At 42.2% G+C, this 20,712-nt stretch overlaps 2 protein-coding genes across 4 annotated transcripts; one reads left to right on the top strand and one right to left on the bottom strand.

Annotated features, from left to right (window-relative positions):
- The first annotated feature begins 3,325 nt into the window (after nucleotides 1–3,325).
- Nucleotides 3,326–18,395, top strand: asnsd1 (asparagine synthetase domain containing 1). Of its 2 annotated transcripts, XM_084161327.1 has the most exons (6): nucleotides 3,326–3,503; nucleotides 14,395–14,448; nucleotides 14,531–14,606; nucleotides 15,947–16,197; nucleotides 16,403–16,584; nucleotides 17,916–18,395. In XM_084161327.1, the coding sequence occupies exons 1-6, from the start codon at nucleotides 3,426–3,428 to the stop codon at nucleotides 18,160–18,162; spliced, it is 888 nt and encodes a 295-aa protein (XP_084017453.1). In that variant the 5' UTR covers nucleotides 3,326–3,425; the 3' UTR covers nucleotides 18,163–18,395. The 2 variants fall into 2 exon arrangements, with proteins under 2 accessions (XP_084017453.1, XP_084017452.1); XM_084161326.1 differs by lacking the exons at nucleotides 3,326–3,503; nucleotides 14,395–14,448; nucleotides 14,531–14,606 and having other exon boundaries at nucleotides 14,701–16,197.
- Nucleotides 18,262–20,626, bottom strand: LOC311129062 (glucose-1-phosphate thymidylyltransferase). Of its 2 annotated transcripts, none has more exons than XM_084161328.1 (8): nucleotides 20,176–20,626; nucleotides 19,868–19,957; nucleotides 19,661–19,740; nucleotides 19,464–19,579; nucleotides 19,103–19,200; nucleotides 18,773–18,841; nucleotides 18,628–18,686; nucleotides 18,262–18,544 (listed from the first exon to the last, which is right to left on the bottom strand). In XM_084161328.1, exons 1-8 carry the CDS (start codon nucleotides 20,365–20,367, stop codon nucleotides 18,424–18,426), a joined length of 825 nt encoding a protein of 274 aa, XP_084017454.1. In that variant the 5' UTR covers nucleotides 20,368–20,626; the 3' UTR covers nucleotides 18,262–18,423. The 2 variants fall into 2 exon arrangements, with proteins under 2 accessions (XP_084017454.1, XP_084017455.1); XM_084161329.1 differs by having other exon boundaries at nucleotides 18,262–18,522.
- Between the last annotated feature and the right edge of the window lie 86 nt (nucleotides 20,627–20,712).

Genomic DNA, 20,712 nt, shown 5'->3' with positions numbered 1-20,712 from the left:
GCATCCTGTCAGACTGTAAAACCGGCTGGTCCGGCAACTGCACCGCCCGCAACCGCAAGGCTCTCCAGAGGGTTGTACGGTCTGCCAAACGGATCACCGGGGGCACACTGCCTGCCCTCTAGGACACCTACAGCACCTGATGTCACAAGAAGGCCAAAAAGATCATCAAGGACATCAACCACCCGAGCCACGGCCTGTTCACCCCGCTATCATCCAGAAGGCGAGGTCAACACAGGTGCATCAAAGCTGGGACTGAGAGACTGAAAAACAGCTTCTATCTCAAGGCCATCAGACTGTTAAATAGCCATCACTAGCCGGCTACCACCCAGCTGCCCTATATACACTACGAGTCAAAAGTGTGGACACACCTACTCATTCAAGGGTTTTTCTTTATTTTTACAATTTTTTACATTGTAGAATAATAGTGAAGACATCAAAACTATGAAATAACACATATGGAATCTTGTAGTAATCAAAAAAGTGTTAAACAAATCAAAATATATTTTATATTTGAGATTCTTCAAATAGCCACCCTTTGCCTTGATGACAGCTTTGCACACTCTTGGCATTCTCTCAACCAGCATCACCTGGAATGCTTTTCCAACAGTCTTGAAGGATTTCCCACATATGCTGAGCACTTGTTGGCTGCTTTTCCTTCACTCTCCCAAACCATCTCAATTGGGTTGAGGTCGGGGGATTGTGGAGGCCAGGTCATCTGATGCAGCACTCCATAACTCTCCTTCTTGGTAAAATAGCCCTTACACAGCCTGGAGGTGTGTTGGGTCATTGTCCCTTTTGAAAAACAAATGATAGTCCCACTGAGCCCAAACCAGATGGGAAGGCGTATCGCTGCAGAATGATGTGGTAGCCATGCTGGTTAAGTGTATAATAATAAATCACAGACAGTGTCACCAGCAAAGCACCCCCACAACATAACACCACCTCCTCCATGCTTTACGGTGGGAAATATACATGCGGAGATCATCTGTTCACCCACACCGTGTCTCAGAAAGACACGGCGGTTGGAACCAAAAATCTCAAATTTGGACTCCAGACCAAAGGACAAATTTCCACCGGTCTAATGTCCATTGCTCGTGTTTCTTGGCCCAAGCAGGTCTCTTCTTATTATTGGTGTCCTTTAGTAGTGGTTTCTTTTCAGCAATTCGACCATGAAGGCCTGATTCACACAGTCCCCTCTGAACAGTTGATGTTGAGATGTGTCAGTTACTTGAACTCTGTGAAGCATTTATTTGGGCTGCAATTTCTGAGGCTGGTAACTCTAATGAACACCCTCTGCAGCAGAGGTAACTCTGGGTCTTCCTTTCCTGTGGCGGTCCTCATGAGAGTTTCATCATAGCACTTGATGGTTTTTGCGACTGCACTTGAAGAAACGTTCAAAGTTCTTGAAAAATTATGTATTGACTGACTTTCATGTCTTAAAGTAATGATGGACTGTCGTTTCTCTTTGCTTATTTGAGCACTTTTTTACCAAATAGGGCTATCTTCTGTATACCCCCCTACCTTGTCACAACACAACTGATTGGATCAAACACATTAAGAAGGAAAGAAATTCCACAAATTAACTTTTAAGAAGGCACACCTGTTAATTGAAATGCATTCCAGGTGACTACCTCATGAAGTTGGTTGAGAGAATGCCAAGAGTGTGCAAAGCTGTCATCAAGGCAAAGGGTGGCTATTTAAAGAATCTCAAATATAAAATATATTTTGATTTGTTTAACACCTTTTTGTTACTACATGATTCCATATGTATTATTTCATAGTTTTGATGTTTTCACTATTATTCTACATTGTAGAAAATAGTAAAAATAAAGAAAATCCCTTGATTGAGTAGGTGTGTCCAAACTTTTGACTGGTACTGTACATAGACATGGAATCACTGGCCACTTTAATAATGTTTACATACTGCTTTACTCATCTCATATGTATATACTGTATTCTATTCTACTGTATTTAGTCAATGCCACTCCGACATTGCTCGTCCTAATATTTATATATTTCTTAATTCCATTCTTTTACTTTTAGATTTGTGTATTGTTGTGAATTGTTAGATACTACTGCACTGTTGGAGCTAGGAACACAAGCATTTCACTACACCCGAAATAACATTTGATTTGAATTGATTCCAGCCTTTACAATGAGCCTGTCCCCCTAAGTTTAATTGATTGGGGGGCTTGGGAGTTTTTAATTCGTTTTTTTATTTTATTTTCTTATTAGTACATAAGTAGGCAGACCATACACAACTAATCTTCTCCTTTCCCCCTTCTGATAACCAGGTGGCGAATCGCATCTCTGCATGTCTGGCAGACATATCAGTGTGGATGACGGATCACCACCTCAAGCTGAACCTTGGCAAGACGGAGCTGCTCTTCCTCCCGGGGACCGTTCCATGATCTCGCCATCACGGTTGACAACTCTGTTGTGTCCTCCTCCCAGAGTCCGAAGAGCCTTGGCGTGACCCTGGACAACACCCTGTCGTTCTCCGCTAACATCAAGGCGGTGACCCGATCCTGTAGGTTCATGCTCTACAACATTCGGAGAGTACGACCCTGCCTTACACAGGAAGCGGCACAGGTCCTAATCCAGGCACTTGTCATCTCCCGTCTGGATTACAGCAACTCGCTGTTGGCTGGGCTCCCTGCCTGTGCCATTAAACCCCTACAACTCATCCAGAATGCCGCAGCCCGTCTGGTGTTCAACCTTCCCAAGTTCTCTCACGTCACCCCGCTCCTCCGCACACTCCACTGGCTTCCAGTTGAAGCTCGCATCTGCTACAAGACCATGGTGCTTGCCTACGGAGCTGTGAGGGGAACGGCACCTCCATACCTTCAGGCTCTGATCAGTCCCTACACCCAAACGAGGGCATTGCGTTCATCCACCTCTGGCCTGCTGGCCCCCCTACCTCTGCCGAAGCACAGTTCCCGCTCAGCCCAGTCAAAACTGTTCGCTGCTCTGGCACCCCAATGGTGGAACAAGCTCCCTCGCGACACCAGGACAGCGGAGTCACTCACCACCTTCCGGAGACACTTGAAACCCCACCTCTTTAAGGAATACCTGGGATAGGATAAAGTAATCCTTCTAACCCCCCCTTACCCCACCCCACACCCCCAACAAAAAACAAACAAAAAAATACATTGTAAAGTGGTTATCCCACTGGCTATAAGGTGAATGCACCAATTTGTAAGTCGCTCTGGATAAGAGCGTCTGCTAAATGACGTAAATGTAAATGTAATGATTGATCGCACACTCCAGCACAGTAGGTGGCGACATGCACCTTAAACGTGTGTTTGCGGCCCGCTATGATATCATAGAAGAAGTACTCAGCCCTCATTGATGTCTCTTGCGTACAATGTTGTTTGTCTCTGATAGTGCTAGCTAATAAATAAGGTATTATCTACCTTATCAAAATGTCTGCAAAGAACCTGCGAGGGAACGAAAACGTTGCTGAGGGAGAGTCTACGATGAAGGAGGAATTAAACAAAAAGGTAACGTTAGATAATGCCGGATTGTTGGCTTGAAAATGAGCAGATAGCCAGCTAGTCAGAATCCGACTTTCGTTCATGTATTCTCTCTAGTAGGAATTTCATGGACTAAATGAGCCAAACGTGACTCCTTATAGTCCAAGGACCTAACATGTTCAGTTTAGAGGTGAATTGGCTCTGGCAGCCAAATACTCCTTCTAAACGTGAATCGACTCAAATCCCTCGATGCACGTTCCACGCTCGAACGTTCCAAACCGTCTTCATACCGGGGGAGCCGTTTCCGGTGCGTCAGGCATTGCCAACAGGGAGAAGATCTCGTTAAATATGATTTAAATTCGTTAAAATTACTAAATTATATTCACTGAATTTAAAAGCTACAGTAATGCACTTGTGAGAAATTCATTGAAATTTAAAGGAGTGTTTCAACATAGTAGTTATTAGCACTACAAAGCTGATGGTAGCTAGCTAGCCTCTTCCATAGACTTGACTGGTTGCTAGCATCAGAACCTTCTGGCTAATATCATAGACTAGATCTAACGTTGTTTTACAGAGAAATCGGTCGATGTACTTGTTATGTTGAAGCTAACATTAGTTTACAAAATGAATGTTTGGTAAGGTGTATATTTGGTTGGTTTTGCTATCTAGTAAGCTGAGATCTCAGTGCTGAAGTTGGTCCAATGTTTTGAAAACAGCTTGCTAGCCCCGTCCTGCTAACATATGTATCTAATATCTAATGTTATCCTAAGGAATGTTATTTATCTGCACCGTTTCTTTTGTCATTGACACACTCTACATTTACCATCTTATTCCCTGACGTTGTCCATGTCTTTTACGGATGCCCTCCGTTTATACATCCATAAAGTGATTACTAATTAATTCTCCCTTTCTCACAGATCATAGTCTAGCCCAAAACTAATGAGGCTGTTTCATCTACAAAGTAACAATTCATAATTTTGCAAACATTTAAAAAGGCAACAAAATAATCCAAGTGACTTGTGACAGAAAATATTTAAAACATTCCAAAACAATACATTATAGACCTGCTAGATTACTCACATTTAGCATTAAAAAAACCATTAGAAACAAAATGATTTCTGTATTTATTTTAGAAGACGCCAACATTTGTCCGTGAAGCAAATATTGGATGATTTGGTGAAAGTGTGGTCGAGAGAAGCTGTCTGTTTTCCTCCCCGTCCTTCATCCGTGATGCTTGTTCAACATAACATTTGGAGAGTCCTGTGAACATCAACAGTCACTGCAAAGAAACCACTACTAAAGGACACCAATAAGAAGAAGAGACTTGCTTGGGCCAAGAAACACGAGTAATGGACATTAGACCAGTCCTTTTGGTCTGAGTCCACATTTGAAATTTTTGGTTCCAACCACTGTGTCTTTGTGAGACGCAGAGTAGGTGAACGGATGATCTCCGCATGTGTGGTTCCCACCGTGAAGCATGGAGGAGGTGTGATGGTGTGGGGGTGCTTTGCTGGTGACACTCTCTGTGATTTATTTAGAATTCAAGGCACACTTCACCAGCATGGCTACCACAGCATTCTGCAGCGATACACCTTCCCATCTGGTTTGTGCTTAGTGGGACTATCATTTGTTTTTCAACAGGACAATGACCCAAAACACACCAGGCTGTGTAAGGGCTATTTGACCAAAAAAGAGAGTGATGGAGCGCTGCATCAGATGACCTGGCCTCCACAATCACCCGACCTCAACCCAATTGAGATGGTTTGGGATGAGTCGGACCGCAGAGTGAAGGAAAAGCAACCAACAAGTGCTCAGCATATGTGGGAACTCCTTCAAGACTGTTGGAAAAGCATTCCTCATGAAGTTGGTTGAGAGAATGCCAAGAGTGTGCAAAGCTGTCAAGGCAAAGGGTGGCTACTTTGAAGAATCTAAAATCTTAAATATATTTTGATTTGTTTAACACTTTTTTTTGGTTACTACATGATTCCATATGTGTTATTTCATAGGTTTAATGTCTTCTAGTATTCTACAATGTAGAAAATAGTAAAAATAAAGAAAAACCCTTGAATTAGTAGATGTCCCAACTTTTGACTGGTACTGTATATATTTTTCAGTATACTTTAATATCACATCAAAATAATCCCACAAATGCTAAATATACACTGTTTTAACCGGTTAACACAGTTGCAGACAAAAAATATTTTTCAATGACAACACCTTTGTGGCATCCATCTAATGTTTACACACAGATGTTCGGAGTAATGATTCATGTTTACAGTAGATGACCGACAGGGGGCGCTGTTTTGAAGCCACCGCGCCTCCATCTTGGCAGTCACCCACCATTGTAAAAAAAATATTTCGCAATAGAACTGCATTTATTAATGTCTACATTTGTTTTTGCCAAGTTTATTATATTACAGACACCTTAATGCATACTTTTAAATTATATTACGTGAGCTAAACTTTATTATTATTTTTATGTTTTTTCCTTAAGTATAATTTACAAGAAGCTACTTAAATATTGTAATTTCGTCCTTGAAACATTTCATTGAAATACTGTAGAAACCATTAATTCCTATGGAGGACTGGTTCTTCTGGGAAGTGCTAATATGGCTGACCGGTGGCTTCAAAGCCTCTCATTGGCCAATACATAGCATCAGCAAAAAAAAAAAAAAATATATATATATATATATATATATATATTATAATAAAAATTCAGAAAAAATAGAAAAAATTTTTTTTTTTAGACTAAAATCTAAATGTAATCTAAATCAATCCAGGGTTTATATACATCAGATGCCGATAGCTAATTAGCACAGGTAGTCGACTCTTGTCTTCTGTCTGCTTTCTGTAAACAAGCGCCCTAACATGGAAATATGGCCGTGTGGGAACCCTAACCCTATAAAGGTGTGTAGTAATTGAACCTTTTTGTTTTTTGAAAATGATTTCTAGTGTAGTGTATTGACAATATGATGGTGTTAAATGTTTTTCAAATGGAACTGAAAGAATGTTGATTTTGGTATCAAGAGGGACTGTTTTATTGTAACGTCACCTACCACAGACAGGAAGTGTGGTGTAGACACGGGGATTGGACAGTAGAGGGAGCCACCCACATCTTGGAAGGTTATATATAAGGGGGGAACAACGACGGAGGGGCAGAACACAGTAAGATTTATTTGGGACTGTTTCTCCGGATCTCCGCGGGTCTGTGAACTTATGCTGTAACCTCGTGGTATTAATAAAAGTCTCTAAAACACGATACAGCCTAAGGGGATTCTTTGATCGACAGCAATACCCACCAGCATTCGACGCGATACCACACTAGCTTATATGAAATATGTTCGTAATGTTTCCAAAACAGTACCGGAAGCGATGCGTATTAACGTTTACAGCTGTTAACAAGCCTTAAGATACTATCGTCAATAGGCGCTAAATGTAGTTAGCATCTATGAATGGGTTAGTCGGAACGGTGCAATGCCAGAATGTGGACAGCCAGACCCCGGTGCGGTATATGGCTGGGAAAACGTACCTCAATTCAGAGATGAAATATGTTTCTGTACTCATAATTATCCCGAAATAATGAATGGCGAGTCGAGAAGATTGGGATACTGCTATTTTAAATTAAACTTCCGTTTTCGTCAGCATGCTAAGCTAGCTAATGCTATAGCAGACCATTGTATTCCATGAAAATGTGACGCCTAGCGTTGGGGCGAGTAGCTTTTCGACCTAGTGTAGCTACCTGAAGCGTTGTCGAATACAATGAGTTTCATTAACTATCCTAGCATGCTGAAGAAAACGGCAATTTAATTAAAAACTAGAAGTATTTCAATATTCTCGATGTATCATTTTGGATAATTAGTAGTACAGCGCCCTCTCCCATCCCTGGATTAAGGTACGTTTTCCGAGCCGTATTTTACGCCGGCTCCATGGTGTCATGGTCACGGCAGCCTGCTGTTTGAACCAGATTCTTGGTTTACAGGAGACGTTTTCCTTTAAGCCCTGGAAGCAGCCATTCAACTTGCCATTCACCAGCATTTCAAGCTTAATGTCAAAATACGTTCGGTACTTCCGAAGGAATGGAGTTTCGCTGAGAAACTAGGCTATTGTCATTACTGCCATCCCAGTCGGTAAGTACTTCCAAGAAAGGTCTAAATAATTAGTTACATGCAACTGGAAAAAATGCCTTGTCTGGAAACAATCGAAGTATTATTTTTGAGCAAGTGTGCATGCGCCAAATCCACCTGTGCTGCACCTCGTTAATGCCAACAGAGATCTGTGTATAACGACGAGATGCTCATGTCTCCGCCCTAACAATGGTAGTTGTTGTCCCAAAGGCATGCGACAAGCTTAGGTCCAAATTAAGGCAATATAAACGCATTGGGTTTATTTTGAATAGATTGTGGCGAGAGTGAAACCTCTCGCTTCGCCTCTTCCCCTCTGCTGCCACCCACAGGTTGGCTTATCCAGCAGCAGGCAAGGTCATTGATTTGATCATCTATAACAGTGTATGAACCAGTGTTGTGTACGAGACCACTTAAAGCAAGACGGATTCAAGACTGGAGCAAGTCAAGACCAAGACAGGGAGGGGGACAAGGGGTCAGAGACAGAGTCAAGACAGAGACCAGAAAAATGTGAGTCCAATTCAAGACCATGATTGTAATTTTGTCAAATCACCACCATAATAAGAGTTCAAAATGTCCAGTATTTCTGAGTTCATATTTCAGAACAACATATGGATTCTTTAGACATTCAGAATAGTGAAAAAATGCATGCTGAGGGAAAATAGAGCAACTCTACAGATTATTACTAACACAAACACAGTGGGGAACATTGGGCCTTCTATGCCTTCAGAGAAGGGCTAAGGATTTATAAATGATAATGATATTATTATTTTCAATGACGTTCTAATTTAATCTCTTACATTTTTTGAAAAGGAAAGGGTTAACACTGAAGAGAAAATGATCCAACCAGGATTTTTCTTTGCTGGTCTCTGGGGAGATAAATCTAGCTAGCTAAGTCAGCCATTGGTTAGGCCATAAGAAGCTAGATAAAGGCATCTGCCATTCAACTGTATTAGGGCAACATTTTGGAGTGACCGTGGAATCAACCAATCACATTTTGACTTAATGGGTGGGACTGTTTTTACAAAAAGTATGGAAACTTCTGCCTTCTTGAAGGCCAACAGGTCACTGCGCATAGCGAGCAGTAGTTTTCCCACGGTCTAGCTAGCTAGCTTTTGTTGTCGGCTTGTTTGCAGCGGCTGCAGCAGGTGTTATTAAAGAGGATGTTGTTGCTCAATTGTTAGCTTCTCCCTTTTCAAGAATAACGTTCAACATCTGGTGAGTGGAACTGTGTTTGTTATTGCAGCGCGCTTGCTGTTAGCCATCTCTTTGAAAATAACTTGTGTGTGTGAAACATTGTTACATTTAAAGTGGAACTGACAGCATTTTAGCAACATTAAATCTGATCTGTTCATATACACCCCCAGGAAGAACATTTTCTGACAAGCGACCACTTAGATATGGTCATTTACATGTTTTCAATTCTTAGAATGTTTGTGAATTACGGATGCCAAGGTATTTGTGCAATATAGAGTGTGAAAGCGGCCGTGCGTTTGGACAATTAGACACTGCAGTAAATAAAACCTAATAAAAACATCTGTCTTGTCCAGGACCAGAGTCTACACAGACCGGTGCGGTACAGCCAATCAGAACTACAGTATGCCTTTATACAAACAAGCCATTTTCCACACAGGCCTGCCATCATTCACTTTGAACTTGATTGTGTGTTTACAGGCAGTTGCAACAGCGTGACTGTAGGACATTACAATGCATTTGCCAAAAACCACAAAATACACCTGAATGGATTTCTACAAATACACTATATATACAAAAGTATGTGGACACCCCTTCAAATTAGTGGATTTTGATATTTCAGCCACACCCATTGCTGACAGGTGTATAAAATTGAGCATACAGCCATGCAATATCCATAGACAAACATTGGCATTAGAATGGCCTTACTGAAGAGCTCAGTGACTTTCAACGTGGCACCGTCATAGGATGCCACCTTTCCAACAAGTCAGTTCGTCAAATTTCTGCCCTGCTAGAGCTGCACCGGTCAACTGTAAGTGCTGTTATTGTGAAGTGGAAACGTCTAGGAGCAACAACGGCTCAAACCCGACGTGGTAGGCCACACAAGCTCACAGAGCGGGACCGCCGATTGCTGAAGCGCGTAAAAATCATCTGTCCTCAGTTGCAAAACTCACTACCGCATTCCAAACTGCCTCTGAAAGCAACGTCAACACAAGAACTGTTCGTTGAGAGCTTTATGAAATCTGTTTCCATGGCTGAGCAGCCACACACAAGCCTAAGATCACCATGCGCAATGCCAAGTGTCGGCTGGAGTGGTGTAAAGCTCGCCGCCATTGGACTCTGGAGCAGTGGAAACTGATGAATCACGCTTCACCATCTGGCAGTCTGACGAACAAATTTGGATTTGGCGGATGCCAGGAGAATGCTACCTGTCCGAATGCATTGGAGGAATAATGGTCTGCCGGTGTTTTTCATGGTTCGGGTTGGCCCCTTAGTTCCACTGAAGGGAAATCTTAATGCTACAGCATACAATGACATTCTAGACAATTCTGTGCTTCCAACTTTGTGGCAACAGTTTGGGGAAGGCCCTTTCATGTTTCAGCATGACAATGCCCCCGTGCACGGTCCATATAGAATTGGTTTGTCGAGATCGGTGTGGAAGAACTTGACTGGCCTGCACAGAGCCCTGACCTCAACCCCATCGAACACCTTCAGGATGAATTGGAACGCTGACTAAGAGCCAGGCCTAATCGCCCAACATCAGTGCCCGACCTCACTAATGCTCTTGTGGCTAAATGGAAGTCCCCACAGCAATGTTTCAACATCTAGTGGAAAGCCTTCCCAGAAGAGTGGAGGCTGTTATAGCGGCGAAATGGGGACCAACTCCATATGGGTACCACTCCGACAAGCTGGTGTCCACATACTTTTTGACATGTAGTGTATGTAAACACCACGGGAGTCCTCTAACATTTTGAAACTTGACAGTCCTATTGATCAAACAACCATGAAAAGGTAGGCTCTCTCTCCCTCAGTTATGCACATCAACAACAAGATCAACAACTAATGCTAGCCAGAGCAAGATGAGATAAAAATCTAACGAAGGAACATAAACCCTCTCAAACTTTTTCAGCTAGTTGGCCATCAAAATTGCACTGATAACCGAATTGTAGCATCCTCATCCTTCTGCAGCTTGCCTGCCAATGGATGCTTGTCCCAACCAAGCACCCAAGCTAACTGGCTAAAGTTGACTAGCTTGCTAGCTAGCTAGCTAGCTAGTTCCAGACACAAATGAGAGAACACTTCACTCTGACCATTTTACTCGCCGTAGCAGCGCTGGTTAGGCGGTTTACATGTTATCTAGAGCGTTCTTGACTAACTTACCTTTTTTGCCTTCGTTTACTGACACCGGTCAAATTCAGCGGTTGTTGCAAGTTCGTAAATTCATCAGTTCTGCGCTCTGGCACACTCAGATGAGTGCTCTGAAATCGAAGTAGATAGCCAGAGTGAATTTGCGAACGCAAGAGATATGTTAACTGGATAACAGTCGTTCAAGTTCTTGCTAGCTAACCAAATGACACCTGCATCTCTGTGTATAGCCACCGAAAAACCATATGAGGGGAAAAAGTCAGTCACTCACCCACTCCTCCAATGGCATGACGCGACATCCTCCTAGTAGCTATCTAGCTAACGTTAGGCTCCATGTTTTTAGCTTGCTACATAAATAGATACGCTAGCCTATTAGGTATGTTGTGACTGACTTGTGATCATTGCCCTTGGTAGTTTGATTGTATTGACATTCCCAGCCTTAGTTACCTTTGTCCGTTTTTGTTCAGAATATTGAGTGATTTAAACAGTGCACCCCAAATGGAGGCAGCAAACAATGTACCAGGCCAGCTGTTATTTTAAAACCTGATAGCAATATACCAAAACATTTATTCGTGAATTATATTAATCATGCATTGAACTGCGTCCATCTATTCTGCCAACAATGCCTTAGTGTACGTCATGGAAAGTTGAGTCAAATAGAACCTATTTTTAAAACCTCTTAAAGTTGGTTTTTTAGCTTAAACGGGGAATTTGATATTTTTTACTGAAATTGTTTCATATCGGCAAAGTAGTTAAACTGTCAGTTCCACTTAATTTTAGGTCACCGGTTACTTTGTGTGCTAAACGTGAAATATTTTTTGCAATGGGAAGTAATAGTTGTACATTTCGATTGGGAAGTACTTAATGGTTGTGTTTTTCTATTCTTATGATTGGGACCTACTGGCTTATTATGTCAGAGTTTATGGACTGCTTATCCTTTAACATCATGCTGTGTGTGACAGCTGTCTTTCCATCGGCCCTATGCAGTGGTGTAGTGGTTCCTGGAGAAGTGGGTATACTCTAATTTTGCCAAAAGGCCATCCCAGCGAAGATTGACACCTCACACCCTGCCATAAATTAGGGAGGAGGGGAATCTCCCTCTTGTTCTTCAGTATTGGTAAAGGAATGTCCCTTTGTCTACAGAATACTTTTGCCGCCAAAACCTTTACGTCCAAAAAGTGAATACTGGAACAATGTTTAACATCCGAATGTGTGGAATGATGACAGTTGGTCTATGGAAAACAAATGTGTATTTAGTGATGTCATTAACAATGGTATGGAAATGTTAATGAAAATACTGTAATTTGGAAAGTATACATACTCTATCTGTCAAGTTTACATCCAAATGTATAAGATATATGATTCATAATGCGTATTTTTGTTAAGATAGGAATGTGATTTTAGTTTTCTAACGAGATCATAGTTTTCTCATAAGCTTTGCACCAGTCAGTAGCCAAACCCAAGTGAGCTCAGAGATCGTGTCAGCAAGTAGTAACGCCCCTTTTACCAAGAGTGCATAAATGCTTGAAAGACAAATTCACATCAGAAAGATGTGAGATGGTGGTCTACACGTCTGAAAATGGTTGGAACGTTGAACCCCAACACGAGGTGAAGAAGATCAACTCCCAGACTAGACCCGAACATTGCCAGGCTGCAGCTGTGCATGTAAAGTGGCTCAAACTCTGACTAACCCCACGAGGTGGGAAGAAGAAAGCTCCCCTCAATCACTGGTACATCTAAGTGTCTGTTCTGAGAAAACATTCCAATACAAGCCAGGACAACTAAGAATAAATAATAATAATATGCCATTTAGCAGACGCTTTTATCCAAAGCGACTTACAGTCATGCGTGCATACATTTTTGTGTATGGGTGGTCCTGGGGATCGAACCCACTACCCTGTCGTTACAAGCGCCGTGCTCTACCAGCTGAGCTACAGAGGACCAAATACATTGTGGCCTCTTGTGGACAATCAGAGCCTTACACCCACAGGACAATTAAAGCCTTACAAGTGAGCTGAGCGAAGACCCAGCCAAAACCTCCTTTCCAAGAGGGCTTGGGTCAACAGAGATAGACGACGAACAAAGACATCCACACGTAAATACATTCATGATTTCTTACTCCAAACGGGCGGTGGTTCGTGAGCAAAGTATTATGATTACTTTGAGGGTAGTTTCCAAATGTATCAACGATAAGTGTCTCTGTCTCTCTCTACCCCTCCCTCTTTTGGTAACCAAGCAGTCATGTAATTGTTAGTCCGCTAGGGACTTTTTCTCATGTATTAAGTGTGTATGTTATTCTGAGTTATTATTTAGTTAGCTAGTAAATAAATTATTAAGCCAATTTGTGTAGTGCTGAATCTTAAGTAAAGCTGGGGTTCGTGCAGATCCAAGAAGTCTACGACCGTTCAGAATGAGACTGATAAGATGTAATGATTATTACCTTGACTGTTTTATACATATTGATAGGTAAAGGAGAATTAATTAATTTTGGAGATGGTAACTCTACAAACTTCTTCCGTGGTGCCCCAAATCCTAATGAGTTAATTGTTACATGATTCATTTAATAGAGTAACAATTAAACATAGTTAGTTGATTCGATAAATAACAGTCATCATATTAATGAAAGTCACGTCATGACACTGCCCTTTCAGAATCACGAACCTGTCACACACTGAAGGCCTATAGGTTTGCCACTGCGCAAACATGTCTAATAGATATAAAGTCTGTTAAGATATTGTTTCAAGAAAGGAGTGTATATATTTGGCCTGGCGAAGTGGTTTTATACTCTAACTGAATGGAAGCTGATAATTCTTTGTTTTTTACTCGGCTGGTCTCGGGAAGAAATTACGAGTCCTCACTGTCAAGACCGAGTACAAATGTATCTGACAAAGACCGAGACACTGAATATGTGGTCTCGAGACCTAGACCGGTCTCGAGTACTACAACACTGGTATGAACGTCCTATCAATCTGTTTCACCTGCGCTACACGAAATGCAATAATATTTCATGTAAGTAGATTAAGTAGACAATAAAGGGTATGTTTTTAGTGATTGTATATTTCTAGATAGGCTTTATGTAGTGTATTTTAATTCAGTTTACCAACATTGCAGGAGGTGCAGAACAGGTGGATTTGGCGCATGCACACTTGCTCAAAAACAATACTTTGATTATTTCCAGACGTCGTTTTTTCGGTTGCATGTCACTTTATATTTCGACCTTTTTTTGGAAGTACATACCGACCGGGACGGCAGTAATGACGGTAGTTGCTCAGTGAAACTCCATTCTTTGGTAAGTACCAGATGTATTTTGACATTATTAAGCTTGAAAAGCTGGTGAATGGCTGCTTCCTGGTCTTAAAAGAGCGTCTCCTGTATCCAGATTCTGGTTAACCTGCCATTCAGACCTCATCTGTATTATCAATGTTTTTTTTCACTGAAATTGTTTCATGTTTCTGCAGATCAAGGAACAGAAAATTGTGTTTGATGAGCTCTCCAATCTGAAGAAAAATAGGGTGAGAAGTGGTTAATACAATTAAAACCTAGATGTTTAATTTCTGTGAAGGTAATGCTAATCTTGATGCATATTTCTTTCAGAGGGTCTATGTTCAACAGCCCAACAGTAACATATTCTTCTTGGCAGACAGAGGGCAGACTCTTGGTTCATGCAAAAGTAAGAATACAATTTTTGTGTACAAGTTTTGTTTTCTCTTAACCATCTTTTTGAGAGATACACTACATGTGAACTTCTCTTCCCTCAGAGGAACTGGACAACATGAAGAAGGATATGTAGAATCTACTCAATCTGGGACGGAACTACAAATAAGGCCTTACTTGCTATAAATATGTGTGGTATTTGTTGTGTGCTGAGCTTGTCCTCCTCCCAGCTTGTGCTGGAGAAGAGTGTGCATGAAAACCTAAGGAAAAGAGGGCCTAACTCCAGTTGCAACATCACCAAAACTGCTTCAAATCCCCACTACCAGTGTCTGTTCTCTGCTCATGTACTTCACATGAGAGGTTGCCTTGCCCCTCAGCCAGCACAAGACAGTAACAGGAATGTATTGATGTGGAATGGAGAGGTTTTTGGAGGACTGTTATTGAGACCAGAAGAGAATGACACTGATGTTCTTTCCCACCACCTCTCAGCCTGCAACAGCCCTACAGAGATCCTGTCTGTCCTGGCCAATGTCAGAGGACCCTGGGCTTTTACATATTACCAACAGAGTGGACACTATCTTTGGTTTGGGAGAGACTTCTTTGGCCGGCGAAGCCTGCTTTGGCAATATGATGCTGAGGAGAAGTCTTTGACTCTGACGTCTGTGGCTGCCTGTCTCCCTGGCTCTGACGGACCACCACAGTGGCAAGAGGTTCCAGCAGTTGGTGTTTACAGGATTGATCTGAGGGCGTTTGCAGAGTCTGGCTGTTTGACCTTTGAGGTTTATCCATGGGTTCACGCAGGCGAGAATCTATCGTCTGTTAGTCATGAATCTAAGTGGGAGGGTATCCCTAGTTACACCTCAGCAATGATGAACAATTCAGGTCTCTCCCTCACCTCTCCAGTTTGCCCACTGAACATGTCAATCCCTCAGTTGTTGAAGGAGGTAGAACATGATCCAAGCTCACAGTTCTCAGTTGAAGATCTGGAGGTGATGCTAAAGTCTGGCGAGAGAGAGCCTGTGGTAAATTGTCTCATTGATGTACTCAGTGAGGCAGTACGGAGGCGTGTGCAATGTCTTCCCTTTGATACACAGGTGACATCACCACTGACCAATGACGAGGCAGCAATCGCAATCCTTTTCTCAGGAGGGATTGATTCCATGGTTCTGGCAGCCCTGGCCGACCGCCACATCCCAACCCACCAACCAATCGACCTTCTGAATGTGGCATTCAAACTGCAGGAACCAAAAATTCAGAAGGAGTCTACCAAAAAAAGCAAAAAGCACAAAACAAAGCCAATGGCTTCTAAAACTGTCGTGGCTGATTCCAATGTGTATAACCCCTTCGGCGTTCCAGACAGGATCACTGGCAGAGCAGGCCTGCAAGAGCTTCAGGACTTGAACCCAGAGAGAAGATGGAATTTTGTTGAAATCAACGTTTCTCAGGAGGAGCTGCAGAAAATGCGCCATGAGCGCATCTGTCACCTGGTGCACCCATTGGATACCGTCCTTGATGACAGCATTGGATGTGCTGTGTGGTTTGCGGCGAGAGGAACCGGCTTCCTCACAGAAGGCAACGAAGAGAGGGGGTTCACTTCATCTGCCAAGGTACAGTAGATTATCAAATGGGTAAAATAATAAGGAACATGCTATTTACAAGTTGTGAATAAAGTTTCATATTCTAACTCCTTTTTTGAGAAAATTGTGTTAGCTTTGCAGTGGTATAAATCTGACCCAACAGTATGTAAATTAACAACCTTGGAAATTAAGTATTTTCAAGTAAATTGTCTTTTCAACTGCTCTGTGACTGCAGGTGATTTTGACCGGTATTGGAGCTGATGAGCAGCTGGCAGGGTACTCCAGACACCGAGTCCGCTTCAAGACCTCTGGGCAAGAGGGTCTGGTCCAAGAGCTGGCCATGGAGCTGGGCAGAATCTCCACAAGGAATCTGGGTCGAGATGACAGAATCATAGCAGACCATGGGAAGGAGGCTAGGCAAGTCTCGGTCATCACTGTTAGCCCATTTTTGGCCCTTGTTTAGAAGCAAGCAGATTTTCCAGTACCAAAAACACACTACATGACAAAGTATGTGGACACCTGCTCGTCGAACATCTCATTCCAAAATCATGGGCATAAATATGGAGTTGGTCCCCTCTTTGCTGCTATAACAGCCACCACTATTCTGGGAAGGCTTTCCACTAGATGTTGGAACATTACTGCAGGGACTTGCTTCCATTCAGCCACAAGAACATTAGTAAGGTCGGGCACTGATGTTGAGCGATAGGCCTGGCTCGCAGTCGGCATTCCAATTCATCCCAAAGGTGTTCGAGGGGGTTGAGGTCAGGGCTCTTTGCAGGCCAGTCAAGTTGTTCCACACCGATCTCGACAAACCATTTCTTTATGGACCTCGCTTTGTGCACTTTTGTTTCATGCTGAAACAGGGAAGGGCCTTCCCCAAACTGTTGCCACAAAGTTGGAAGCACAGAATCGTCTAGAATGTCATTGTATGCTGTAGCATTAAGATTTCCCTTCACTGGAACTAAGGGGCCTAGCCCGAACCATGAAAAAGCCCCAGACCATTATTCCTTCTCCAACAAACTTTACAGTTGGCACTATGCATTTGGGCAGGTAGCGTGCTCCTGGCATCCGCCAAACCCAGATTCGTCCGTCGGACTGCCAGATGGTGAAGCGTGATTCATCACAACAGAGAACACGTTTCCACTGCTCCAGAGTCCAATGGCGGCAAGCTTTACACCATTCCAGCCGACGCTTGACATTGCGCATGGTGATCTTAGGCTTGTGTTCGGCTGCTCGGCCATGGAAACCCATTTCATGAAGCTCCCGACAAACAGTTATTGTGCTGACGTTGCTTCCAGAGGCAGCTTGGAACATGGTAGTGAGTGTTGCAACAGAGGACAGACGATTTGTACGCGCTTCAGCACTCGACGGTCCCGTTCTGTGAGCTTGTGTGGCCTACCACTTCGCGGCTGAGCCGTTGTTGCTCCTAGACACTTCCACTTCACAACAACAGTTGACCGGGGCAGCTCTAGCAGGGCAGAAATTTGACTGACTTGTTGGAAAGGTGGCATCCTATGATGGTGCCACATTGAAAGTCACTGAGCTCCTCAGTAAGGCCATTCTACTGCCAATGTTTGTCTATGGAGATTGCATGGCGGTGTGCTCGATTTTATACACCTGTCAGCAACCGGTATGGCAGAAATAGCCGAATCCACTAATTTGAAGGGGTGTCCACATACTTCTGTGTGTATATATAGTGTATTTGAAGAAATTGTGATATGCTGGATGTTTTTGTTGTCTTTGTATAGGTTTCCCTATTTGGACGAGGATGTGGTGTGTTTCCTGAATGCCCTGCCAGTGTCTGAGAAGGCAGATCTGTCCCTGCCTCGAGGTGTAGGGGAGAAACTGCTACTGAGGCTGGCTGCCAAGAAACTGGGTCTGGGGGCCTCTGCTCTACTGCCTAAGAGAGCCATGCAGTTTGGTTCCCGCATTGCAAAGATGGAAAACAGCCACGAGAAGGCCTCAGACAAGTGCAAGAGACTCCTCACACCTTAGGTCAGCATAGCATTTAATCAGGAATGTTCTCTTTTTTTACACTGTATTGACATAAAGAAACTAAGTCATCCTCTTAATTAGTGTCACAGTGAGCCAAAATATGAACAGACATGTTTTAATTTCAGACAAATATACAAATACACATTTTGATTGTAATATATTTTGAATATGTTCATTTTCAAAATGTTTTCTAATCTTCAAGGCACAAATAAAGTTACCATTTTCTTCACAATGCCAATCTCAAACATGCATCTGTGCACACTACATCATGTAAGACTTCACATCTTGAAGATTTTCTCTGAAGTACCGGTCACATTCAACATAGGAGGGCAGGTTTCCCACATCAAAACGGCCAGAAATCTGATGAATATACACAGGCTTTCTGTGGTGGGAAAATGAAATGTGTGCTTGGAGAATGCATTGTTTTTGCAGCCATGAATGTTGATCATCAATCTGAAATAGTACCTTGAAATTAGCCATGACAAAAAGTTTCCAGGTGCGTCCTTTTCTTCGATTGGCGCTTCCTTTGAAAAAAGCCAGTTGCTTTAGTTTAGATCAACATCAAGTGATGGATTACCAGCACAAATTAAGGAAATTACTAACTGTTTACCTTATTTTCATCAAGAAAGGCATCCAATAGATGAAGGGTTTTCTTGGAAAACAAGTAGAAACATGGACACTGCAAAAAAGGAATACATTATCAAGTGGCGAATATGTAGACACTGTGGGAAACTGGGAGGTTTAGTAGCAAGTCAAATGCTTCTTGCGCTTATCAGCAAATAGATTACTCGCTCTTAGTTTGAGCACTTATAACATAAACCAAAGGTTTATCTACTGTGACTTAGTCTTTAATGTTGCAATTATAAACGTTCCAAAGCAAGAAAAGTCTGAGGTTGGATATATTGTAGGGAGGGACAGAAAAGTGTTAGTATGCACTTACTGCTCTCCTTGATTTTGTCTCCGAGGGAAGAGGTTTCTCCTTCATACAGAGCACCCGAAGGTCTTCATCGACTTCCAAAATACCATACTTCTGTGTCTCTATGGGAGCAAATACAGAAATACAACTCAATATTAGGAAGGTGTTTGGTATACTCAGTGTATGTATGTAATATTATTACAAATAATGTAATGACAATCGCTCACAAATGTTATCCAGCTAGAGATATACTTCAAACAAGTAATGTGTGATTAGTGCAACATTTGAAAGGTTTTAGTGTACAAAATAGACGTTCTTGTTCTTTGGGGCTACAGCTGACATGACAAAAAAACTTCAAAAGCACGCAATCTGACATTTCACTCACCCTCATCTTTACATTGGTAGGAAAGAACCAGACTGCTGTCTTCACACTTTGCTTGCAGGTCAGAAAACCTCTCTTTAACTTTAATGAGACTGAATTCTTCCTTGAACAAAGTGTCTCTGTGTGGAGAAGAAGAGCCTTTCAGCATGTGTCAGTAAATGTTTTCTACCTCGAATCAGTGAAGGCTTTTTCAAACATACCCTCCGATAACTATTACATGGTCTTTGATCTTGAAGTGCTTGACTGTTAGCTGAAGACAGGCGACGGCACCAAGACGGTCCTAGTGGAATAAAAATGGTAAAATGTACAAATGTTTAATTCATATTTGACTGGGACAATGCACATTGATCAACATGAGACAACACTATCTCAGGGAAAGGTACTATAAATCATGTGAGCTGATGAACCTCATTGCTCTTTGTTCCATCACTTAGGACTTTGACATTAGGGAATTCCAGGGCCCACTCCTCAAATGCTTTGTGGTGAAGGGCATTGGTCTGTTAAGGTAAAAAGATAAGTCATCATTGACATTATCACCACACAACAATCTCAGTCCTTTAAATATGAATTTAGGTATTTTGAAATTATTTTCAAAGATTTATTGGGTTTTACTTTCCAATGAACTGATGAGAATGTTCAAAATGTTGGCCAGGCACAGTTACATGTGGAGTAAAATAATTCATATAAAATACTCTTAATGTACTTTGATACTTACAATGACAAAGACTGTGTCCACGCATCCAGTGGTACTCAATGCTTGGACCCAGTGAGATATCAAGGCACAGTGCCCCACAGGAAGCAGTGGCTTGGCAATTCCAGCCAGATGTTTGAATCTCCCGCTCGTGTCATTATCAATATCTCTCTGCAACCTTGTTCCATATCCCGCAGCGAGAATAACAGCTTTCATTTAAATAACTGTGCCAGAGTAGGCTACTTAGCGTCAGTCACTTATTTATTTAGCTAGCTAGGTGGCTAAATAAGACGCTAGCTCAAATGTTGCTGTAAACAGTTCCCTAAAAGCAGTGGGTTATAGGTTAAGTGAACGTGTCAAAGCAGCAATTATAACATCCGACTTCACATCTGTGTGCAATAGTGAATACACGAACCTGTATCAATCAGAATGTCATTCTTCCACAACGTAACAGCATTTTTTGTAAACCGCGCATGCGCTGTAGGTAACAGTACAAAGTATCAACAAAGCAACGTCTTCAAAAGTAAATGAACAGCGCCCCCGTATGTAATAAATTGTAAC

Source organism: Coregonus lavaretus, assembly GCF_964263955.1.
Source record: "Coregonus lavaretus genome assembly, chromosome: 5".
Classification (NCBI taxonomy): Eukaryota; Metazoa; Chordata; class Actinopteri; order Salmoniformes; family Salmonidae; genus Coregonus; species Coregonus lavaretus.
This window is presented reverse-complemented; position numbering and strand designations above follow the sequence as displayed.